Source organism: Orycteropus afer, unplaced genomic scaffold (assembly GCF_000298275.1).
Source record: "Orycteropus afer afer isolate SDZICR_OR568_19922 unplaced genomic scaffold, OryAfe1.0 scaffold00063, whole genome shotgun sequence".
In the NCBI taxonomy this organism is placed as follows: domain Eukaryota; kingdom Metazoa; phylum Chordata; class Mammalia; order Tubulidentata; family Orycteropodidae; genus Orycteropus; species Orycteropus afer.
In genome coordinates, this window is record NW_006921650.1 from 8,276,775 (window position 1) to 8,304,002 (window position 27,228).

The window sequence follows — 27,228 nt, forward strand, 5'->3', positions numbered from 1 at the left end:
CAAACCCACCAGCCACTCCTCGGAAGGAAGACTGGGCAATCTACTTCCATAGAGATACCACCTCAGAAACCCAAGGAGGGGTCGCTCTGAGTCAGAATCGACTTGATGGCAGTGAGTTTTGAGTTTGAGAAGTTAAAGGAAAGAGCTCTCTATGTGTAGTGGTAAAGGCATTTGGCTACTAACCAAAAGGTTGGTGGTTCAAACCTTACCAGCCACTCTGTGGAAGAAAGATGAAGCAGTCTGCTTCTGTAAAGATTTGCAGCCTTGGAAACCCAATGGGGGTTGATGAGTCTGAATCAACTCAATGGCAGTGAGATATATATAGAGAGAGGTTAAGGAAAAATCCTCCAATTCTTTACAGATGTTTTAGTTGTTATCATAGCTGCATATAAACAATATTTTGAATTAAGGAAGTAATACCTTTGCAGAAATCCCTTCCCTATTATACTGTATAATTTCTATCCAAACTAAACAACAATGGTATATTGAGTCAAGATGACTAAAAATAAACATGCTGTTTCATATCATAAAAAATAGTTTCATTAAAGTAGAAAATAATTTAAATTCAGAATTCTGGGCAGATGGGTGTTAACACAAGTTGTTTTCATTTTAGATTTGAGAAACAACATAGATCTCAAAAGAATTATTTTATTAGCATGTTAAAATACAATTACATGCTTATAAATATTGGGGCTTCAGATGTCTGTTTAGAATTTCAATTTGGTGGTTTTCCAATTTTTTCTGCCAACATTTCTTTTATAAGACAACTGGCCTACATTTTTTTTTATCTTCTAATTTAAATTTTCACAAAATAGCTTGGATAGTAAAGTGTTACCTGCACCTTCCATTTTTCCATTCAGAATATTCTCTCTATTCTCCACCATTTAGTTTTATCAGTTTTCCCTCCATGAATTGCAACTCTGAGTATAAAGATCTTCAGCAGAAGCTACATTGTTCACGTAGCTAAACTGGCCAATGAGGTTTCCATAGCACTATGAGAACTACCAGAAGGCTGGCGACTCAAACCCACCAGCTACTCCTCGGAAGGAAGGTTGGGCAATCTACTTCCGTAGTGATACTGCCTCGGAAACCCAAGGAGGGATCGCTATGAGTCGGGTCTGACTCCACAGCACATAACAACAACAATAACATGAGAACTACCTATACAAATTATTTTATCATCACTTCTGTTTGATCTGTATAGTATGATTCTTTTGTTGCTGTTAGGTGCCATCGAGTTGCATCCAACCCATAGCAACCCTAGGTACAAGAGAACGAAATACTGCCAAGTTCTGTGCTACCTCACAATCCTTGCTATACCTGAAACCATCATTGCAACCACTGTGTCAATCTGTCTTGTTGAGGGTCTTCCTCTTTTTTATCGACCCTACACTTTACCAAGCATGATGATATCCTTCTCCAAGGAATGGTTCCTTCTGACAACATAACTAAAGTAAGTGAGATGAAGTCTGGCCATTCTCGCTTCCAAGAAGCATTTCACATGCACTTCTTCCAGGACAGATTTGTTAGTTTTTCTGGCAGTTCATGGTACCTTCAGTATTCTTTGCCAACACTACAATTCAAAGGCATCAACTCTTCTTCAGTCTTCCTTATTCATTGTCCAGCTCTCACATGCATATGAAGTGATTGAAAATACCATGGCTTGGGTTAGGTGCACCTTAGTTTTCAAAGAGGCAGACGTCTTTGCTCTTCCGCACTTGAAAGAGGTCTTTTGCAGCAGATTTACCCAGTGCAACATGTCATCTGATGTCCTGACTGCTGCTTCCACTGGCGTTGATTGTGGAACCAAGTGATATGAAATCTTTGACAACTTCAATTTTTTCTCCCTTTATCATGATGCTGCTTATTGGTCCAGTTGTGATTTTCATTTCTTTATGTTGAGATGTAATCCATACTGCAGACTGTAGTCTTTAATCTTCACCAGTAAGTGCTTCAAGTCATCCTCACTTTTAGCAAGCTAAGTTGTGTTATCTGTATATCACAGGTTGTTAATGAGTCTTCCTCCAATCCTGATGCCATGTTCTCCTTATATAGTCCAGCTTCTTGGATTATTTGCTCAGTATACAGATTGAATAAGTATGGTGAAAGGATACAACCTTGACACACTCCCTTCTGGTTTTAAGCCATGCAGTGTCCCCTTGTACTGTTCGAATGACAGCCTCCTGGTTTATGTACAGGTTCCTCACAAGTACAATGAAGTGGTCTGGAATTTCTGTTCTTCTCAATGTTATCCATAATTTATTATGATCTTCACAATCAAATGTCTTTGCATAGTCAATAAAGCACAAGTAAACATATTTCTGGTATTCTTTACTTTGAGCCAAGATCCATCTGACATCAGCAATGGTATCTCTAGTTGCACATCCTCTTCCAATTCCAGCTTGCATTTCTCAAAGTTCCCTGTCAATACACTGCTGCAACCATTTCTGAATTATCTTCAGTAAGATTTTACTTGTGTGTGATATTAATGATATTGTTTGATAATTTCCACATTCTGTGAGATTACCTTTCTTTGGAATTGGGAACAAATATGGATCTCTTCCAGTCAGTTGGCCAGGTAGTCATCTTCCACATTTCTCAACACAGCTGAGCGAGAGCATCCAGTGCAGCATCCATTTGTTGAAACATCTCAGTGGGTATTCCATCAGTTCCTGAAGGCTTGTTCTTCACCAATTCCTTCAGTGCACCTTTGACTTCTTCCTTCAGTATCATTGATTCTTGATCATATGCCACCTCCTGAAATGGATGAACATCAACCAATTCTCTTTGGTACAATGACTGTGTATTCTTTCCATCTTCCTTTGATACTTTCTGCCTCATTCAATATTTTGTCCATGGAATCATTCAATATTACAAGTTGAAGCCTGAATTTTTCCTTTGGTTCTTTTAGCTTGAGAAATGCCAAGTGTGTTCTTGTCTTTTGGTTTTCTAACTCCAGGTCTTTGCACACATCATTATAATAAATGACTTTGTCTTCTAGAGCTGCTCTTTGAAATCTGTTCAGCTCTTTTATTTTGTAATTTTTTCCATTTGCTTTAGCTACTCTCCACTCAAGGGCAAGTTTCAGACTCTCTTCTGAAACTTTTGGTTGCATTTTGGTCTATTCTTCCTTTCTTGTCTTTTTAATCATCTTTTGCTTTCTTCATGGATGATGTTCTTGATGTCATCCCACAATTCCTCTGGTTTTCAGTCATTCGTGTTCAATGCATCAGATCTGTTCTTTAGATGGTCTCCAAATTCAGAAGGGATATAATCAAGGTCACATTTTGATTCTCGTGGACTTGTTTTAATTTTCTTCAGCTTCAACTTGAATTTTCATATAAACCATTGATGGTCTGTTTGATTCTCATGGACATGTTTTAATTTTCTTCAGCTTTAACTTGAATTTTCATATAAGCCGTTGATGGTCTGTTCCATAGTCAGCTCCTGGCCTTGTTTTTGATATTGAGCTTATCCATCACCTCTTGCCACAGATCCAGTCAATCTGATTCCTGTGTACTCCATCTGGTGAAGTCCACATGTACAGCCACCATTTATGTTGTTGAAAAAAGGTGTTTGCAATGAATAAGTCATTGGTCTTGCAAAATTCTATCATGTGACCTCCAGCATTTTTTCTATCACCAAGGCCATATTTTCCAACTACTAGTGATTCTTCTTTGTTTCTAACTTTTGCATTCCAATCATCAGTGATAACTGACATATCTTGATTGCATGTTTGGTCAATTTCAGACTGCCAAAGTTGGTAAAAATCTTTAATTTCCTCATCTTTGCATTTGGTGATTGGTACATAAATTTAAATAATATTAGTATTAACTGGTTTTCCTTGTAGGCATATGGGTATTATCCTATCACTGATAGCACTGTACTTGAGGACAGCTCTTGACACATTCTTTGTGATGATGAATGCCACATTATTCCTCTTCAATTTTTCATTCCTGACATAATAGATCATATGGTTGTCTGATTCAAAGTGGCCAAAACCAGTCCATTTCAACTCACTAATGCCTAGGATATTGATATTTATGCATTCCATTTCATTCCTATTTTCCTACATTCATACTTCATACATTATATTCTGTGTTCTGAATATTAATGGATGTTTGCAGCTGTTTCTTCTCATTTTGAGTCATGCCAAATCAGCAAATGGAGGTCCTGAAAGCTTTACTCCAACCACATCATTAAGGTTGGCTCTACTCTGAGGAGGCAGCTTTTCCCCAGTTGCATTTTAAGTTGCCTGAGGGGCCCATCTTCCAGACGATATTTCAGGGCTATTCGTAAAGTTTTCCACTAATATATCAGACAGTGTTTCACTTCTATTCATAATGTTTTCACTGGCCAAGTCTTGGAGAAGTGGATGCCCCTTTATTATTCCTACTTGGAATAATAATGCTGAAACCTGTCCACCATGGTTGACCCCGATTTGATATACCAGTGGCATAGCCTCCAGCCTCACAGCAACACGCTAGCCACCACAGTATGACAAACTGACAGACGAGTTGTGGATATGATACTTAGGAGCATGGTTGACCCTGATTTGATATACCAGTGGCATAGCCTCCAGCCTCACAGCAACACGCTAGCCACCACAGTATGACAAACTGACAGATGAGTTGTGGATATGATACTTAGGAGCATTTAAAAGATACACGTATGCTGCAATTCTATTCAGTTGGAATGACATGATACAGCAGCATTTCTATGGGTTATTATCTGCTTAGCTGTCCAAGGGAAGTGGACTTTCATTTCTAATGGATGCTGCCCATGATGTCATCTTTTCAAAGTGCTTGAAGGTGTACTAGAAAAGCTGAATTATACTTAAAAGGACTTCTAAAAAGAGATATAAATCAAAAGAAAATTAAAAAGTACAAATACAGACACATAAACACATCAACATAGAAGAATACTTTATTACTGGAGCTTCCTCACTGCCAAATAGCAATGAAAGCCCTTCTATTGGCTATGAAAGGGACTGTTGCATACTTTCCTTCTCTCTCTCTCTCTCTCTTTCTGCTTAGCTTTCTACTCACTATTATTCCCATGCTCCCTTTCTCTTAATGAATTAAGTTGACTTCTCAGAATGATTTCCTGAAAAAGAATTCATCTACTCAGGACTGGCTTAATAATAAATAATCTTCTTTCAGGAAATGCCTCCTTTACTTTGATGCTTCTTTGGGGAAATTCAGTAATTATATGATTCTCACTACTTACTCTAAACTTTTTCAGAGTAAGGTTCAGTCCACAAAGCTTGCAATGAAAGATGTCTTAGGATGTACTACATTCAAACTCTTATTTTAGGATTAGTTACCTGATAAGGTAATATATAAAATACCCACTCATGCTAACCCGTCTTTCAATTCCCAAAACTCAGAATTTCCAAATCTAATTTATATTGCAGATATGTGATGATTCTTCACCAGAGTTCAAGATAACATTTTAAGGAAAATTAATAGTTCTTTGTTGATATGAGCAGAAACAGGTGGTGTTTGAGGCCTGAAGCACATACAATTTGGGAGTTCTCTGCAGGAAAAAGAACATAAAACTATAAACAAGAATGGGACAAAAAATGAATTTAGAATGAGCTAATTAAAACAAATCACACATTTTTAAAAGCTAACAAATATGACTTCACTTAAATGTACTCATGAGGAACCTGTACATAGACCAGGAGGCTGTTGTTCAAACAGAACAAGGGAATACTTCATAGTTTAAAATCAGGAAGGGAGTCCATCAGGATTGTATCCTTTCACCATACTTATTCAATCTGTATGCTGAACAAATAATCTGAGAAGCTGGACTACATGAAGAAGAATGTGGCATCAGGATTGGAGGAAGGCTCATTAACAACCTGAGATACACAGATGACACAACTTTCCTTGCTAAAAGTGAGGATGACTTGGAGCACTTACTGATGAAGATTGAAGACTACAGTCTGCAGTATGGATTACACCTCAACATGAAGAAAAAAAAAAAATCCTCACAAATGGACCAATAAGTAGCATCACAATGAATACAGAAAAGACTGAAATTGTCAAAGACTTCATATTACTTGGTTCTACAATCAACGCCAATGGAAGCAGTAGTCAAGACATCAGATGATGTATTGGATTGGGTAAATCTGTTGTAAAGGACCTCTTTCAAGTGTTGAAGAGTAAAGATAGCTCCTTGAAGACTAAATGCACCTAAACCAAGCCATGGTTATTTTCAATCTCTTCAAATACATGTGAAAGCTGGATAAAGAAAAAGGAAGACTGAAGAGGAGTCGATGCTTCTGACTTGTGGTGTTGGTAAAGAATGCTGAAAGTACCATGGACTGCTGAAAGAACTAACAAATCTGTCCTGGAAGAAGTGAGGCTGGAATGTTCCTTAGAAGCGAGAATGGCCAGACTTTGTCTCACCTACTTTGGTCATGTTTTCAGAAGAGACCATTCTCTGGAAAAGGATGTCATGCTTGGTAAAGTGGAGGGTGAATGAAAGAGGGGAAGGCCCTCAACAAGATGGATTGACATGGTAGCTGCAGCGATGGGCTTGGGTATAGCAGAAGTCATGAGGCTGGTATAGGACTGGGCAGTGTTTTTTTCTGTTGTACATAAGGTCGCTATGAGTCAGAGATGACTCGATGGCACATAACAACAACAACAAATATGACTAACATAAAATTTAAAAAGTAACACAATATATCTATTATTAACTTTCTGACACCCCTCTCATACTATTCTCCTGGCTGCATAATCTTCTATTTCATATGACAAGAATTTTATATAACTTTCTATAAAAAGAATAGAAAGATAATTTAGACTTTTCTCAAGGGAGTTCTGGTGGCATAGTGGCTAAGATACTTGCCTGCTAACCAGACGGCTGGCGGTTCAAACCCACCAGCCACTCCTCGGAAGGAAGGTTGGGCAATCCTACTTCCGTAGTGATACTGCCTCAGAAACCCAAGGAAGGGTCGCTATGAGTTGGGTTTGACTCGACGGCACATAACAACAACAACAACTAGGATGATTATGACTTTTGTGGGTTTTTAAAAATTTTCTGATAGTTTAGAAAAGTTTTGTTTTTTTCAGCTTCATTTCTAACTATTGGTAAATTTTAGGACTGTTGTCAATTTGGGGAAACAATCGTTTTAATATATATAATATATTCTATTTACACATTTCCCATTACTGGATACAAACGGAACATGGACAAAACATGCCTAGCTCAATGGGATGGGTGAGAGAGGATATAGATACCTGAAATCTTAAAAGGCTAGAAAACTTGAGTCTGGTGGATTATGGGGTTCCGACACTGGGGGAAGGACTGGGAATGAGGTATTTCAGGTAGAGGAAGCTTGGGAGAGCCAAGTGCTGTTGTTATGGCTTTGCATGGTAAATGGAAGCAAAGGTCAAAGAAACGGCAGGAGGTTATATTCCACACTAAGAAGTTTGTGTTTTATCTCTAGGGTAGAAGGTCTAATCTTTTTCTGTGTTCTAACACACATGACAGATGACGCCTGCCAGCTGGACATCCCCCCTCCATCTTCCACTTCCCCACCCCACCACACCCCCTATGGATCAAAGTTTACAGGCTAATTAGGTGATAAAACAGGTCTCAGAAAGGAGCAATTACATCTACCAGTTGTAAAAAAATCACTTCATTGTTTACCAGTCATGACATCATAATGGCATTTGAATGAATGAGACTAATATTAATTGCATTTGGCAAATTAATTGCAGTGGGCAAATCTGCTGCAAAAGACCTCTTTAAACTGTTCAAAAGCAAAGATGTTACTTTGAGGAGTAAGGTGTACTTGATCCAAGGAAGAGCATTTTCAATTGCCTCCTATGCATGTGAAAGCTGGACAATGAATAAGGAAGATGGTGTAAGAATTGATGTCTTTGAATTATGGTGTTGCCAAAGAATATTAAATATACCATAGACTTCCAGATGAGCAAATAAATCTATCTTGGAAGAAGTATAGCCAGAATGTTCCTTAGAAGTGAGGATGGTAAGATTTTGTCTAATGTACTTCAGATATCAAGGAGGGACCAGTCTTTGGAGAAGGCCATCATGCTTAGTAAAGTAGAGGGCCAGTAAAAAAGAGGAAGACCCTCACAAGACAGACTGACACAGTAGCTGTAACAATGGGCTCCAACAGCAATAATTGTGAGGATGGTGCAGGACCAGGCAGTGTTTTGTTCTGTTGTACACAGGGACGCTATGAGTCTAAACCAACTTGACAGTACCTAACAGCAGTAATAGGTGCTCTCCGTCTTCTTGGAGGGCTAACACATAATATACTCACGTCCACAAACTACAACCCATGACCATTTGGGTTGAAGCTGCTGTCTGTTTTTATACAGCTTACGAGCTAAGAATGGCTTCTTTCACATTTTCAAATGATTAATAAAATGAAATAAAATAAAAATCAAAAGAAGATTATTTCATGACACATGAACACTGTATGAAATTGAAATTTCTGTGTCAATATATAAGGTTGTATCAGAACACAGTCATGCTCATTCGTTTACATACAACCTATAGCTGTTTTCTCATTAAAGCTCCGGAGTTGAGTAGCTGCTGCAGAGATTATATGGCCTACAAAGCCTAAAAGACTTACTATTTGGCCTTTTATAGAAAAAGTTTGCCAACTGCTGACCTATGTTAATCTCCACTTACATGATAACACCTACTTATAAACAGAAAAAAAGATCATCCTACTCAGTTATAGAAAAAAAAGAAAACTGTATGATTATTTGTGAATAACTATTGGTGAAACTGTCTTCTCAAATATGAGTTGGTTTTTCACTATTTTGCTCAGATAGTTTCCCTGTGATAAGACAGGATGTAAGAAGTTTGAAAGCTTGTAGCTGAAGAATTGATATGTTCTTAAAACTTGATTGATGATGGACATTTTCATCATTAAAGTTTTTCTTTTTTAACTGAGAAATGCATTGGGAGAAATATAGAGTGATGTTTAATAAAGGTGCTTCTATAAACAGTTCTATAATGGTTGCTTATCTTTTCAAAATAGATTTGGTGAGTCAATATGCATAATGAGTGGTTGAAGGAGAAGGAATAGACCTTTACAAACTTTTTCAGTTTTTCCTTTGTTTTCAGAAGGTAGAAGAAGAACATCTCATTGTTTGGAAGTGCTTCCTGCCTTTTATAAACAGTAGGACATTTCGCCTGGCAACTGAAGTTTTATAAATATAAGGTCTCAGAGTTCTCTAGTGATTTCAGGGTATTTTTGTACTATGCCCTACATCAGGATCCCATTTTGATACATAGAGAGGAAGCATATTTTAAAAATTATACATACACAATTTGAAACAATTTTTTAAAAAATCAAGATTAGAGATTAGAAGGAGTGAAGGCCTCACATATTACGCCTCTGGCCTCACTGCCCAATATCCCTTCATGCCTTCCTCCACTGGATTCCCTCTGTCCAGCTATACAGCTTTGCTGTCTATTCTTATATCATGCCACATTCTTTCCAATTTCAGTACTGCTGCATGCTGCTATGGATTTAAATTATGTCCCCAAAATAGGTAAGTTCAAGTCCTAACCCTTCTACCTGTGAACGTGACCTTACTTTGTAATAGGGTCTTTACAGATGTAATTACCTCAGTCAAGATGAGGTCATTAAGGTTGACCCTAATTTCTTTTGACTGGTATCCTTAAAAGAGGAGAAAAGACTCAGGGAAAGACACATAGGGAAGAATGCCAGATGACCATGGAGTCAGAGATTAAAGTTATGGTGCCTCAAGTCAGGAAGAGGTAAGGAAGGATCTTGTCCAAGAGTCTTCAGAAAGAGAATGGCCCTGCTGACACCCTGAATTTGGACATCTAGCCTTAAGAACTATCAGAAAATTAATGCACTTATGGTAATTTGTTAAGGCATCCCCAGGAAGCTAATATACATCTGTTGTTACACCTTCTGCCCAGAATGCATTTCCTCTTTCTGTGCTTAGATAACTGCTTCTCATTATTCAGGGGTCAGCTGAAATGGCTCCTTTGAGAAAGGTCTTTCTGAACTGCAGTATTTAAGGCAGATTCCTCCTTGCTGCCTCTTCCTTCCTGTCACCCTACCTCCTCTAGGTTATTTCCTTTATGACAGTGAAAGAATGTTAACTCATCTTTGCTTTGTTGGTGGTTATTTCTCTTATAGAACAGAAGATCTAAGAGATCAGGGACAAGGCCATAGTCATTACCTGGGCACCAGGGCATATCAATGTGTTAGGTGCATAGTAAGGGCTCAGTGATATTTGTTAAGTGAATGCATCAAAAACAACATAACCTTTCCCCACCCAGCCCCCACTATGTTTAGTGACTTGTTTCCAAACAGCAGAGTGGAAAGGGACAGGAAGGGAGGACAATAGCAAATGTTACAATGGAGAAACCAGGCACACACTACCTCAGTGATTAAGTTTAACGTCATTAGTGATAAGTCATGTTCATAGTACCCTTGATACCATGTAATGAGTTGCCTCTTTACCTCTGCAGTCTTCCTCCTAAAAATGCAACTTGAGGGATTTCTATAAAATACCTCCCAACTGTCCACATACATCGAAAACAAAGTAAGTCTGGGAAATTGTCAAAGTCCAGAAGAGGCTAGGGAGATATGACAACTAAGTGTAATGCAGTAGCCCAGATGGGCATATTAAGCAAAAGTGTTGCTGTTGTTATGTGCCGTCGAGTCAGACCTGACTCATAGCGACCCCTCCTTGGGTTTCCGAGGCAGTACCACTACAGAAGTAGATTGCCCAACCTTCCTTCCGAGGAGTGGCTGATGGGTTTGAACCACCAGCCTTCTGGCTAGCAGTCAAGTGCCTTAGGCACTATGCCACCAGAGCTCCCATTAAGCAAAAGTAGAAAGGTCATATTAAGGAAAAGCTAGTGAAAATTGAATAAATTTGAACTTTAGTTACTAGTAACATACTAATGTTGGTTCCTTAGTTGGGACAAATGTACCACAATAATATAAGATGTTAACAAAGGGGAAACTAGGCTGAGGCATATACAAGATATACATTATCTTTGTAACATTTCTATAAATCTAAAACTATTCTAAAATTTAAAGTTAAAAAGGCAAAATGAGGAGAGATAGTATTTCCTTGGGGCTTGTTATAGATTGAATTGTGTTCCCCATAAGTACATATTTTAAATTCTAACTCCTGTAAACTGTGGTCATAAAGCCATTTGGGGATGGGCTTTCTTTGTCATGTTAATGAGGATCATTAACATAAGTGGGGTGTGTCTTGAGTCAATCTCTTTTGAGACATAAAAGAGATTAAGGAAGCAGAGATGAGGGAAGACAGAAGCCAAACCACATAAAGATCACCCAAGAGCAGAAGCTCCTAAGAGACAAGGACCTTCCTCCAGAACTGACAGAGAGGGAAAGACTTCCCCCTAGAGCCAGCACCTTGAAGTCAGACTTCGAGCCTCCTGACTGCAAGAAAATAAATTTGTTAAAGCCTTGTGATATTTCTGTTATAGCAGCACTAGTTAACTAAGACAGGACTACATAACAATTAGGAGCTCTGGTGGCATAGTGCCTAAGGCATTTGACTGCTAACCAGAAGGCTGGTGGTTCAAACCCACCAGTCACTCCTCAGAAGGAAGACTGGGCAATCTATTTCCATAGAGATACCACCCTGGAAACCCAAGGAGGGGTCACTATAAGTTGGAATCGACTTGACAGCAGTAAGGCTTTTTTTTTTTTTTTTTTTGGTTTGTATATAGAATTAGTCATTCTAAGTAGGAAAGCCATGACATTTTGAATTTTTTCTACATGCACAAAAAGAACTTCTGTGCATTTTGATGAGCTTTTATATGAGCCATCCAAAACTACAGGCTCAGAATGTGAAATGTCAGTTAAGGTTCAACTTTAAATAACTTGGGCAGAAAGCTCATTAAATATTAAGTTTGATCGGAAGATATTTGAAAACTGATATACACACTCTTATGGCAAAGGAGCTCAAGACAAAAAAAATTATCTAAACTATTAAATGAGGTGCAATGGTGGAACAGGGGAGGGGAACTACAGGCAAAACAAAATGGAACTCACAGGGAAAGGGAAAAATTTTTCTCCATCAGTGTAGGGAAAAAGGCAAGGTCAAAGTCACTTTTGTTGCCTTTCTCCCTTTCAACATCTGCTGACACCAGAAATTTCCTCAAAGCGTAAGTGTCCATCAGAAAATCTAAAGCAGCAGTTCTCACACTTTAAGGTGTATGCCAATCATGTGAGGAGTTTGTTGGAATGTGGATTCTGGTATACTAGGTCTAGGTAGAGGACTGTTGTTGTTGTTATGTGCTGTCGAGTCAGACCCAACTTGTAACGACCCCTCCTTGGATTTCCAAGGAGGTATCACTACGGAAGTAGATTGCCCAACTGAGGAGGTTGAGGCCTAAAATTCTATATTTCTAACAAGCTTCCAAGACATGCCGATGCTACTGGTTTCAAGTCCAGAGAGTGAGTACAGAAATCTAGATTATTCTATTTTAAAAGGAGATTTATAGTTCTGTTTAATTTTCTGAATACACACATACACACACACACACACACACACACACATTTGCTTCATCCCAAGGACTAACAGAGAAACACTAGACAAGTGAAACAAGTTAGATTAAATGATTAAATGCTCAACACAATCTGAACTTAACATCCACATTAATTAACCTAAAAAAAAAAAAAACAAAAAAACCCACTGCCATCGTGTCGTATCCAGCTCATAGCGACCCCTCCTTGGGTTTCTGAGGTGGTACCACTACAGAAGTAGGTTGTGCAACCTTCTTTCTGAGGAGTGGCTGGTGGGTTTGAACCACCAGCCTTCTGGTTAGCAGTCAAATGCCTTAGGCACTATGCTACCAGAACACCTAATTAATCTAATAGGTAATTTTATTTAGTTATGGTTCACTGAAATACATAATTATGCAGCTAAAGCTACCACTATTTGATTCTCCAAACCAGCTATTTATCTATCTCACTTTTCTCTGGTGGAATGAATGCATATATTTATAAAATAGAACAAACAGTTTTGTTCCCTAGAAGGTCAGCTTCTAACAGATTTAACAACAAAAAAAATTTTTATTGTTATAACCTGTAGAGAAAATTTATTACACATAACAGATGTGATCTTTTCATGTTGGTATTTGCAATATTTGAAAAGTGAAAGATTAAAAAATTACATTCCACATACCCTTGGTGACTACTGAAGGAATTGAATTGATTAAAGTGCCACTCATCATTTACTGTGGTTAGTGCTTCATTAGGCACAGATAGGCACAATATATTTTAGTCAAATACTTCTATCAAATACTTAGCTCTAAAGGAATGAAAGAAAATAAAACCCTAGATTTGGGGTAGAAGCTCATCTAAGAAAAAAATCAGCTCAAAACACTAGATTTTTTACTTAAGGGAAACATTCAAGGTTTATTTTTCATACTATGAAACAAAACTCCATCTCCAAGAAGTCATACTTACGTAGGCATATTTACATCAGAACAAAAATTAAACAAAAGAAAAGAATGAAATACAGGAAGCTGATGTAATTCAGCAGGACCAAGGCACAGGTTGTTGTTGTTATTTCCCATCGAGTCGAACCCGACTCATAGCAACCCATCCTTGGGTTTCTGAGGCAGTATAGTATCACTAAGGAAGTAGATTGCCCAACCTTCCTTCCCATGAGTGGCTGGTGGGTTTGAACCGCCAGCCTTCTGGTTAACAGTCAAGTGCCTTAGGCACTACGCTACCAGAGCTCCTACCAGAGCTCCTAGAGTGCCCTTATCAGCAACCAAATCTCAACACACACACACACACACACACACACATGTATATATAAATAACCAAAAAAAAAAAAAAAACTCACTGCTGTGGAGGCGGATCTGACTCACAGAGACACCTCCTTAGGTTTCTGAGATGATATTACCACGGAAGTGGATTGCCCAATCTCCCTTCCGAGGAGTGGCTGGTGGGTTTGAACTGCTAGCCTTCTGACTAGCAGTTAAAATGCCTTAGGCACTACACCACCAAAGCTCCTTATATATATATGTATAAATATATACATACACATACCCATATATACACATGTACACACACATAACATATACACGTAAGAAGCCCTGGTGGTGTAGTGGTTAAGTGCTCGAATATAAGATAAAGGTGGGCTGTTTAAATTTACCCAGTGATTGAAGAAATACCTGGCAATCTGCTCCTGTAAAGATTCAGTTGAGAAAACTTTATGGGCAGTTCTACTCTGTCACTTGGGGTTGCAATGGCATACAACAACAATATATATATACACATATATATTTTAGTGTATGTGTATAGTGTGTACACTAAATATACTTTTAGTCAGATGACAGAGTTGTTCTTTTGCTTACTTATTCAGTTACTGAGCCAGAATCTCAGAAACCATCTGAAACCCTTGCCATTCCCTTACTGTGCACATTCAGGTCATCATATTTTCGCATTCCAATTGTTCCTAAATATCCCACCATTCTGATCTCCAATACTTTTCTCCTTCCCTTTCCTTTTCCCATGTGCTTCACAGAATCTATCTGTCATTATTGTTACCAGAAATATCAGCTGTTTTCACCCCTTAGTGGACCTTTGTCCACAGAATGGCCTACATGTCCCTCAACCCCAGCTTTGTGAATTTAGAAAGATGGTTTTGATAAATCAAGCCGAATGGCACTTGGTGAAGCTTTCCCCAAAGCCCTTCTCTGCTCAACAAACTACCAAGGCTAAATTTATTACCTTCAGCCCTGATCCACCACTATACCTAGTACAAAACAAGTGCTCAGTCAATTGCCTGAATGCGTCTCAGCATGCAAACAAGAGACAAAGTAGAGAAAGTAATTTGATTTAGAATTAACATTCACATTTCAAATTAAAAAAGTAAATAAATAAATTCAGTAATTCCATCAACATATCTAACTTTAATTATAAAACACTGTTAAGGAATTTCACCAGTCTCCACAGGAACCTCCAGTTCATCAGTTTACTCCAATGAGAAATTTTAGAGGTAGACAGAATGAACTTTAGAGATAGAAGGAGTTTTAGAGAATGCCCAAGACATTTTAGCAGGAAGGAAACTGCATTATATGTTAAAATGTCTTGGTGTCAGTCCCAGAACTGTGTCTCTTGAATATTGGGCCAGTATGCCATGCTACCTTCCCTGATCAGAGGAGCACATCTTCATATAGTTAGCCTGGTCAGATTAAAATAGAAATGGCAAGTTTGTTTTCTCTACAGGTGATGCAAAAGATAAATCTGAAACCAAGTCTCCAAAATTGGAGATTTGGGCAGAGAACACAATACAACTATCCTAGAAAACTGAAGCCTATCCCTGCTGCTGGAGCACTGAAAATGAGATGGTTGTCAATGCTTCTAAATGTTTGAAAATTCAAAACAGAATCCCATGGAAAACGAAGGCCCTAGAGAAAGTCTTAAAATGATGACAACCACAAGTTTTATGGATAACAATGACTATTCAGGCTGGGGACATCTAGAAACCAGTCACTACTAGTACAAAAGTGTAAATAGGGAAGGTTCTTAGTGAGGATTACTCAAAACATTGCACTGAATAGCAGAGAGATATTATTCCTTACAGTAGACGGAGGAGAGAAGCACCATTTGATAAGTCCCTTTCTCCAGGGAATAACTGTAGATCAGGCAGAGACAGCGAGGGGATAAAAAAAAAAGTTCATAAGCCTTAACCATTTTAATTTCTGTTCACATGACAGCTGGCAGAGAATGAGGAAGTCATATTTTAAGGCTTCTTACTGCAAATATATTAATCCTCCTGCAATCATCTGGGGAATTAGGGAAGAATTTATTCATAGGTAATTATCTCAAAGATCAGAGCAAATGATGCACTCCTCAAACAACTTTTTTACAGTAACCATGCCTGGAACATCACGGAGAGAAATCACTGCTAAAAGTCTGTGTAAATGACTCCCCTAGAAAGAGAATTATGAAATATATATACTTCCAGACATCAATGGCAGAGACAGACACTGATGGATTAAGGTTACGAATGCTGAAATGGGAGCCACTAAATTATATGACTGGCTTGCTGACATTTGACAGTAAAATATTTGATAATCATCTGATACCTTAGATAATACATGCAAGGTTTGAAGGCAAAAACCTTCCCATGTTAAATGTTCACTGTTCATTTTGTTGTTTTTTTTTTTCCATAGTCTGTGGACTTTCTGGGATATTCTCAAAGACTTGCCCCTGTGCTGTGTGCAGGTATCTCCTGCACCTGTGCAGGCTGAGCATTACAAATAGACGACAACATGAGTTGTGCCCCCTGCTCCACAGTTGTGCAAAGCAGCAGCTCTGGTAGGTGCTACTTAAGGGCAGAGGTTTTTACCACTCTTGTACCTCTCAATGTTCTGTAAGGTTTTGTTGAATGAACGAAAAGACTCATCTTGCTTAATGGAGATTCATGTGGAAAGGGGCTACCATGGGACTTAAACCAAAAAAAACCCACCAAAACCAAACTCACTGCCTTCGAGTTGATTCCAACTCATAGCGACTCCTCCTTGGGTTTCAGAGGCAGTATCACTATGGAAGTAGATTGCCCAGTCTTCTTTCCAAGGAGTGGCTGGTGGGTTTGAACGACCAGCCTTCTGGTTAGCTGCCAAATGCCTTAGGCATTATGCCACCAGAGCTCCTATGGGACTCAAGAGGTACAAGAGGTTAGTTTTTTCTGTGCCAACCACCCTGCTAATGTTGGAAAAAGAACCAAGTACCTTTTGATTTTCTTGAATATAAAGTGGCCATAAAAAAAATTATGAAATGATTTCATTGGGTTGCTAATATTCTGAAAAGGTCTCTAAATTAAACATGTTATGATTAAATGTGACAAATAGATGAAAAACTTACATAGTGGATATATAATAAAGTGTTGTAATCTGATGATTAGTCTATGAACATATTCCATTTTCAAAAGCAAATAGTAAAAGCTGCAATACAAATGCAGCAAGAACCATTTGAATGATCAACCAGAAAGGATGAGAAAAGCCTTGCCAAGTTCTACAGAAAATACAATTATGCAAACATCCCTCCCTTGGATTCTACCATTTCACATGGCAGTACAGAGAAATATAAAATGCCATATAGTAAAATCTGAACTACTCACATGTGTGTAAAAGAGGACCTACTCAGATTAAATCCTTAACAGTTAACAAGTGCCTATCACAGACCATGAATAAGGTTTTTTTTTTTTTTTTTTAACAGGAATTCAGCAGGCTATTTCTTAGCAACTGATAGGTTACTTTCGTTAAGTTTGATTTTCATTCTTCCTCAATTATTGTTTTCTTTTTTAAAAGGAAATTTTTATCAAAAAAGAATGTAAGGACATTTAAGTTATATGAATTCTTAGAGCTGAATACGATACACAAAAAGCACTGCCATGGAGTTGGATCCAACTCACAGCGACCCCTCTTTGGGTTTCTGAGGTGGTATCACTACGGAAGTCGATTGCCCAACCTTCTTTCCGAGGACTGGCTGGTGGGTGTGATTCTTCATTAAAATGATTCCCAGATAATACAGTGTCTCAAGGAATTCACAAATCCCACCGTATCACAGAAGTTCCAATTCCCTCCTTCAAGGGAATCCTGGGTCAGGAAGCCATGCTACCTCCCTGATGAGAGCAACATGTCTTTCTTTATATGGTCAGCCTGGTCAGATTAAAAAAGAAAAAACAATAGAAGTAGCAAGTTTGTTTTCTCTCAAGGTGACATCAAGACTAGCAAGGATAAAGAAACAACTGAAACCAAGTCTTCAAAATTAGAGATTTGGGCAGAGAAGCAGACAGCCTAATGCTTTTACTAAGTATTGCTTCATAAAGATGTTTAGAGCTTCTAGTTTCTCTCCAATCACATCTCTACTCTATAATAGCTTTCCTGTGCACTTAAAAGTCCATAAAATTCTGTTCATCACATTTTTGGAGACTGGAATACTATAGGATTAAATACACATCTTAACACATAACAGGCACTAGATACACTCAACATTCAGCTCTAAACTTTGAACATTAACCTATACATTCATAAAGTTAATAAAATAAAATAAATGTAAATGAAACTACCCTGGGGTAAAATTTTCCCATAATTCTCTATACATAGAAGGCTTGTTAGTCTCCTAAATGCAAATACAGTAGCCCCCATTAATTTAATATCTCGTAGTACCTTGGGATGCTATATCCCAATAGAAATGCAACTTATTTAGCTTGGCTACTATTCTTGCCATTTGTGTAGTCTTAAATTTTTTAAAGAATTTCCCATGTAACAACTCTTGATATCATCACAAAACAGTGAGGCAGATGAGGTACGCCCACTGTAATGTTGTGAAACTTAATCATTTGGGATTGGCTATTTTTTTTTAAAAAAAAAGCATCCCCAAACTAGTTTAGGTAGCCAATTACTTTGCCAAAATACAATGTCTTATTTTACATGTCATCACTCAGCTAGGTTATCTATAACAAATAACCAAAAATATTCATTGGAAACACACATACACTGTATCTCTCAAATAAACCCAACCAAATCAAACCCACTGTCGCTGAGTTGATTCTGACTCAAATCGACCCCCGTTGAGTTTCTGATGCACTAAATCTTTATGGAATTAGACTGACTTATTAGTAAACAATAACAGAATATGAAAACCATAATCACACTAGGCTTTTGAATGAAAAACAGAACTGTTTGCCCTCAGCATCAAAGCCACCAATGAATCAAGCACTTTGGCAGCTACTCTACAATGCCATAACAATCTAATTTTACAGAATTGTACTCACAGAGATAATTCATTAATAGGCAATATGAAATAAGTTTTCCACAAGACATTTGAGTTTGCAGCTTTTAGGTGTGAATTAGGGTCTCAACTGTATTAACTCTTCTCTGAGCAATAAACCAAAAAAAAACAAAAAAAAAAACCCAACAGCAACCAAACTCACTGCCATTGGGTCGATTCTGACTCACAGGGACCCCTCATTATGTTTCCAAGGCTGTAAACCGCCACTCCTCGGAAGGAAGGTTGGGCAATCCTACTTCCGTAGTGATACTACCTCAGAAACCCACGGAGGTGTCGCTATGAGTTGGGGCTGACTCGACGGCAAACAACAACAACAACAACAAAACCTTTTGGTTAGCAGCCAAGTGCTTTTTTTTTCTTTTTTTTCTGACCACTAGGACTTAGCAAATAATTGCTCTGTTGCATTATGAGACAGGTGATCCCATATTCCAGTTTAACCTCAGGTAAACTGTCCTGGCAGAATTACTAATAACTTTCAAAGGTGTCAAAGCATGGATAATAACCTATATGGGCACACTGATTTTAAAGGACTTGTACAGTGGAGGTGGGCTGAGGACCCACGGCTACCACCATGAGCTCAGCCTCAACTACTGAGCCCTTCTGACTGTCTGATGTTCTTTTGCTATGTTCCACTGCACTGTCAGTGGCCAGGCCAACAAGCTCCTTGGAGTATGTGTTATTTGAGCAGCTCACCTGAGCTCTTAAAGAGTTGTTACTTTTGACAATGACTAACTCAAATTGTCCTTGGTCTTATGACCTGAGTAATTAAAAAATATATGCAGACACTCCTGACAGACAACTTTATGTAGCTTGTGAACTCAAACTGTCATTCTTACTAGCATTCTTTTTTCAAACAGTATCATTAATTTCAGTATACATGTTAAGTAAGTAACGGCTGAGAATCGGGAAAATACATGCCAGCACAGACTCTGGTTCCATAAAAAATGTGTTCAATCCAATGATTTAAGTCTTAGTTTGTTTTAAAGAACGTCTCTTCTGAATAAAACAACGTAATTGAATCTGTTAGAATAATGATGTCAGAGGAGAAAAGTAGTCACCAAGGCTGTTGAATGAGAGCAAAAATCATCCACTCTATTTTAAGCACACAGAAGATGGATGATGGCACAGAGTACAACCTAAGTTATAAGACTATTCTGAATTTTACTGTATTTGTGTTTTGGAGTCCCTTTCACAGCACAGTAAATATGAATTTCTTATAAATTATCTTAAGACATTATGCAACATGTTACAAAAACAAAGGTTTTGTAGTGAGTTTGCCAAGAGTCTGTATATGTAGGCTGTGTTATTTCGTGTATGACTTCACTACTTAGTTTCTCTGGGTTTTGTTTTCTTCTTCTGTATCATGGTACAATAAGTAAGTGATTAAAATGCTTCACACAGGTTTCAGAACGTAGTATGTGTTCAATTAAAGTCCCTACTATTTTACTGTTATTACTCAAGATTCAAATAAAACTATAATTTTCCTCAAATAAAACAAAGTTGTTATCAGGGGTTGGTATGAAGTAGAGTTCATTTATAAAACTCTCTCTTAAACCAGTGTTAAATAAAACTGAATCCTAACTGGAACTAATTGCCTTAGAGTTGACTTTGTTTCATGCAGCCCAAGTAGGTTGGAGTAGAACCATGCCTCACAGAGTTTTCATGGCTGATTTTTCAAAAGTAGATCACCAAGCCTTTCTTCTGCAATGCCTCTGGCAGACTTGAACTTCCAAACTTTTGATTAATGGCCAAGCACATGAACCTTTTTCAACCACCCAGGGACTCCACCAGAGTCCTAGGGAAACTTACTATATAAATGTTCTTGATTCAAGAAAGAACATTAAATGTAATGGCAGAACCCTGTATATTACCAATATATATGATGATGAAGCTTATTTAATAAAAAGCAATGCAAAATGTCCTTATAATATCCAACAAAATGGCTATTTCTTTTCTGATATATGCAAAATCCATTTTGAGGAAGGTCTTTTTTCTATATAGCAAGACTGTTAGGGAGTGGTTTTTTTTTTTTTTTCCCCCAACCACCCAGCTGCTGCAATGTTAAATAAATTAATTTAAATCTTAAATCAGAGATGTAATAGAGAAAAAAGGTGATTTAATATGCAATCTCATTACATTTGACAGGCTTATTTATAAATGATTTGCCCTACACTTTAACAAGCATAGTTAATATGTTAATTAACTTTAAAAAGACAGTGGAAGGAAGACACTATCATTCTCTTTATCGTGTTCGGGGACACTGTAGCACACGATAGCACTACTACATATTTTGGCCCCCAAAAAGCACTGTGACCTTGATGAGATAATTACATATATTTCCTAGTTACAGATAACTTTGTCACTCTATGTGGAAAATCAATCCCTAAAAATAATTTCAAACCACCTTCTGCTTTAGCAAGAAAACACACTTCTGAATGTATTTATAAGCATCTGTAAAAGAATAAGGGGCCTTAGTGGCACAATGTTGGATTGCTCTACTGCTAACCCAAAGGTCAGTTGTTCAAACCCACCAGCCACTTTGTGAGAGAAGACCTGGTGACCTGCTCTTGTAAAAATTACAGCCTAGAAAGCCCTACACAGCAGTCTTACTCTGTCATATGATGTCACTATGAGTTGAATTCAACTCGACATCCCGTAACAATAACATAAACGATGATAAATCTCCCTGCCAAGAGAGGAACTACACAGATAAGCTGCTTTTGGCATCTGCACTTCCTTTAACATGGTTTTCAGTACTTTGTGTGTCTTTTTAAAGAAGCTTAAAGATGATTTCCTTTGCCTTGGCTTTCAAAGACTTATAAAATCCAAGAATTAAGAAAAGTTACATAAGAGGCACAGTGCAATTTGATTCTCCTGCTTAAATCCTCCCTTAAGGAGGGAGACAAAGGTATCAAACAATATCTTTCTTGATGAATTCTCACATCATATTGTATTCACACACTACCACAATGTTGGAGACCTAGAGCAGTAAATCATAACATGCCGAGCTCTGATTGCCATCACTCGATGACAATGCTAATCTCTATGTGTCTTCATTAATATTTTTATTGCTTGTGGCTATTTAAACAGAACACTAGAAAATGTAACACTGGGTAGGGATCGTTAGTTTTTAGTTACCACCCTACTTCCCCACAATGGTAAATGAACTGTAAAAATAGCCTGAAACTACTGCCACCTGCCTCCTTATTATTGTCCATGGCTTAGTATTTGCACTTCTCCTTGGTGCAGCTGAGCCATGACTCAATTACAGTCCCATTTCTAGGTCTCTGAATACTCAGCATCGCTGCCATCAATTACACAAAAGTCAGCGCCCTGTGAACATCTCTGGAACCAGAAAGATACATATGTTTTACCTGACTCACGGGATAATGACAAAATGGCTTTTAGAAAATGGCTTGGAATGAAATCAAATTCAGAATGACAGGCATACCACAGATATAACTTAGACTTTAGGGTTTGTAAGTAAAGAGCCAATAAGCATGGGAATCAGCTTACATACAACACGTTTACTATCTGTTTTTGGCAATAAATAATCTTAGCATGTAGACGAAAGGGCATTTGGGGTCTACTATTTTCTCTCAGTTTTCCTCCCTTCCATTTAAATAACAGTCATCTTCTCATGCTTCCATTATGCTCTTGTTCAAAGCAAAGTGGTAGAAAGAGCTCAAGCCTTCTTCCTTAAGAGGAAACACACACAGACATACACGGAAGTAAAAAGAAGGTGGGGGAGAAGAGGATTGGAAATCAAATACTACACATCAGAATCAGACACATTAGCAAGTCATAGTCCATGTGGTTCTTTGCATTTTAAAAAGCACTTCTAAAGGGTTGGAAAATATTAGTCACTAGTATATAAAAAACAGCTTCTCCTGATTAGTGAGGGTATAGTCTTACTGAACCACCAAGCATTGAGACAAAACTGGCTCCAAGCCACAAATGTTTCCAAACTATGCTCTATTAGCAGAGTCCTTAAAAGACCTCATTGAAAGGCAACCTAGAATTTCCATTTCAAAAAATAGACAAAAGCAGCCATAACTCAAAATTATTAAGTAATGATTATTTCCAAAGCCATTTCTCAACTATAAGGCAGGATAGTGGAAGAGACTGAGAAAGGCAGTCACTGATATTCTGATGCATTCACTGGCCTTTACCTTCAACCTTTTTTCCCACTAAAATTAATGGTCTAAGTTTCTATTTTGTCCATGCCCTTGCATAGCCTTTGGGGGAAAAAAAAAATCTAACTATGTAATCAATTGTCCAAAAGAAAGCCAGGAAATATGACGAAACATAGATTAGCTCAGCCCTGCAATGACAGACTGACATCTTTATTCTCAGTGTTTTAGAATATGGCTCAAAATGATATTAGAGTTATAATAAGGCAATACAAAATGTATGACAATAGATTTTAGCCTGTTTGAGAACCTGGACCCGTTTATAGCTCTATGAAAGCTATGGATCTATATTCAATAAAAGTAAATAGATCCACATGTACACAAAATGCTGCATATATTTTCAGTAGCTTTTCAGATCCAGAAATCCCATGCCTAGGGAGGTGCTGGAACCTAAATTAAGAAAACCTACACTGTGCCCTACTTTGTCAGTAACTTCATTGCTTTCTCACCATAAAATATCTGGATCAAAAACATCAGGGAAGGAGCCAGGCCCTGTCATAACCTAATTTACTAAAAGCCAAGATTATAGAGGGCGGAATAGAGAGGTAAGTACACAGCAGTAAGGCAACTAACATGCTGTAGTTTTATTGGGGTCATAAACTTTATTTGAACACTAAGTTGAAATCTGCATACAAGGGCATAATCATTCATGGAAGATGATTCCTATAATAAAACAGTGATGTGCTGTGTGAACTGTTTACTTTCAACACAATTTTGAGTCTAGAAAGGGATTTTTCTGTCAATAAAAGACACTGTCTACCATTACTGGTAATCCTTCACTGAGGGTTAAAAATACAATATATTCTTAACTGATTATTTAATGTATAGTAAATTATCAAATTTAAAAATTATATTAATCGATTTGGAATTCAGCATCATTTACCATTAATAATAATGACATATTAAACCTTGCCAGTATTTAGGCCTCATCACACAGATTTTTAAGCTTTGCTAAACTATCATATAATACTACGTGAATTATGTAAGACTACTCTGAAATGAAACATGATAGTTTAAAAAATGATTGTTTTACTTTGTTTTGGATAATTGGTATCAAAAGGTTTGAAAAGTACATTTAGACCTAATCTAGTACTTAACCGTTACAGCAAAATTTTCAGACCACTTTATTTGAGCTTTGCTGTGAATTTAACATGTTCCCTGCTACTTCCAATCCATAATGCTGTTTGGAGATACATAGATCTTTGTTGTGATATAAAGCAGTAAATTTTTAAAACCCTGAATGAGAAAATATACTGCCCTGATAGAAAAAAAAAAAAAAAAAAAAAAGTCTCTGGCCCTATCTATCAAGAATCATTACCAGACATCATCTGCAAGGGAGACTCTGAGTAGAGAACATTCCCAATTATGTTTTCAAAAAATCCATAGTATTGCCACACACATGCAAACACTCCTGCACCATTAATCTTCATTCAAGCTGTTAGGATGTTTGTCTAGACTTGACCCAGACTAAGCACTACAGATAAATTAGCCACAGTAAAGCTTCCATTTCTTACCACATGTCAAGGCAGGTGGAATATTCTGTCGAGCCCAGAAGGACATCTGGAGGTCTGTACCACAAAGTAACCACTTCATTGGAGTACGTGTGGCTAGGGACAGATTTTGCCCTTGCAAGTCCTGTGGGTTATATGAAACATAAAGAAGTTTAATAGGTATTAATTGAACAAGGAAATTTAGATTTGAATGTTCACAATTTTAAAAAGTCAGACACGATACAGTAATACAGAGGCCTCAATGCAATATCAAGCTTCAATATGGTTTATCTGTTTCAAATACATGCTAATAGCCAATAAATCATTTCTAATTTGTAATAAAGCACTAGTCATGAATCTAATATCATACAAATAGAATGAACAATTAGCTCATAAATTACTAGACATTACAAGAAAGCTTAGCAATCTCTCAGATTTTTCAAGATACAGACACTCTAGTGGCACAGTGGTTAAATTGCTCATCTGCCAACCAAAAAGTCCACAGTTCCAGCCCAGCAGCTGTTCTGTGAGAGAAAGATATAGCAGTCTGCTTCTGTAAAGATTTACAGCCTTGTAAACCCTGTGGGGCAATTCTACTCTGTCTCATAGGCTTGCTATGAGTAGGAATCAATTCCATAACAGGGGATTTGGTTTTGGTTTGGTTGCAAGATATGCCACACAGAACTCGAGGTCTGAGAGGTGTTATAAGAAAGAGTTCCGAGCCAAACAGATTTGAGATAAGATGGATTTAAAAAGATGGACTTTTGAAAAACTCTCCATACTAGGAGACTGCTCAGGGTCCTTCCTTCATTTTTCTAATTTATACTGAAAATCTCCTAGAAGAGAGTCTGATACTTTTCTCAAAGGTTTGTCTCAAAGCTTTTTGTGGTTCCAGTATTCCTCCAAACACTTGCAAGGAAATGTTCACCTGGGAAGCTCATGTGAATTCCACAAATATAAACAATTATAAAGGTGTAGTTCAATGAATCTCATACATAAAACTGATGAAACAGTGTATTACAAATTAAAATATTCTTTAAGAAATTTTTTAAATTGTGGGAAATGGTCACAATAATGTGAGAAAGTAAGTACATAAGTACTAAAGGTACATAAGTAATATAGGTGAGAAAGTTTGATCTCATAGCCACAGAAAAAAACATTAGCAGACGAAACAGTATTTTTCAGTGCCTTCAGTGCTTAGCTCTGGAATATGGGATTATACATCTTTTTTATTTACTAAATTTTCCTAAGTTTTTTTTAACTTTTGTACAACAAATATATATTTCTTTTAAAAATCACAAAATCTGTAGTTTTTTTTTTAAAGAAAAAAAAAACCTCTGTGATGTCTTTCTGAGTATATTCAGTAAGGACAAATGTAATGTCTTATTTATTACTGTAATCCTCAAAGTACACATACAGTTTTTACAGTAAGCCTCTCATGATTACATATCACTTAAATGTTATAATTTAAATTTTATGTAATATCTAGCAATATGACTTTTTTATGTATATTAAATACTTGGCTTTCCACCCTCTGTGTTATATGTAAATTTTAAAATTAATAAGACAGCTGGTGAGACAAAGAATTTCTCATTAATTCTAATTAATTCAACTACTGTTACAGTTACTCAATTTTTTCCTACAATGCAGTTTTTATAATATTGCAATGAAATACTATATATTGGTTAACATTTATAAGTATTAAAATGTACAAATTACAGACACACAAAATATATATTCCCCAGTTTTTCTGCACATGAACAGATACATTTTTGATAATGAATTTTCATAATAACTAATACTTTTCTCTGCAACATTTATTCTACCTCAATTCAGGCAAAAATGAACAACAGAGAGGACAATTAGAATAGCTGAGTGTCTTTAGATTTGGTAATCCCTTCAAAGAGTATGGTTCCTCAAATGATCATGGTTCCACAGAGGGACCAAAGCGCTAAGCTCAAGTCCTGACATAGGTTCTGACTCATTCCACATGCAATTGTCAAGTCAAATGGGGCACAAAGAAACATTTAGGCTGATTCCTTTGGTTTTCCTGAGGCTGTGTTGTCAGAAAGCTAGTCTAGAGGGTAAGAAGACTGGAAAATCTGAGATTTTGTTTGACAGCTCAGATGAACAGGCTAGTTATAGAAATTGTGATATTCTCAGTTTTAAAGGGAGAACAAGAACTCAAAATAACCTAGAAATAGTATAAATAAAATTATATACATGTGTCATTTTAGGTCCATTATATTCACTGACTAAACCGTGGTGGCATAGTGGTTAAGCACTCAGTTGTTAACTGAAACTCAATGGTTTGAATCCACAAAGACCTGAGCTTCCATAAAGATTTATAGCTAAGAAACCCTATGGGGCAGTTCTGCCCTGTCCAAAAGTGTTGTTGTGAGCCAGAATTCAACTCTACAGCAATGAGTTTTTTGGTTTTGGTTATGCTTAATCTGAATATGAATTTATTCAACTGATTAAATATTTCTGGAAAATACAAACAGAAAAAGCTATTCAGTTACAAGATTCTCCTCCTCCTCCATGTTTTAAAGACTGCCCAAAATCTGTCTTTAAAAGATGAGGCACACAATTCCCAAAACAACAGTGAAAATGAGTTTCTACTCCATGAGCCAATCCAAGGAGTAAGTGTAGAGAAGGGCTTTTAGATTTCTTCCCCATTCCACAGCCCTAGAAACTGGCCAGGGATTTT

The 27,228-nt window shown here is 37.3% G+C and overlaps 1 protein-coding gene across 1 annotated transcript in view; it reads right to left on the reverse strand.

The window, feature by feature from the left end:
• Nucleotides 1-27,228, reverse strand: part of CDK14 (cyclin dependent kinase 14) — an 835,387-nt gene that overhangs the window by 187,623 nt on the left and 620,536 nt on the right. The window contains exon 9 of the mRNA XM_007939825.1: nt 24,543-24,663. Within this exon, the coding sequence (XP_007938016.1) occupies nt 24,543-24,663 (121 nt within the window). The remainder of the gene's footprint in view (nt 1-24,542; nt 24,664-27,228) is intronic.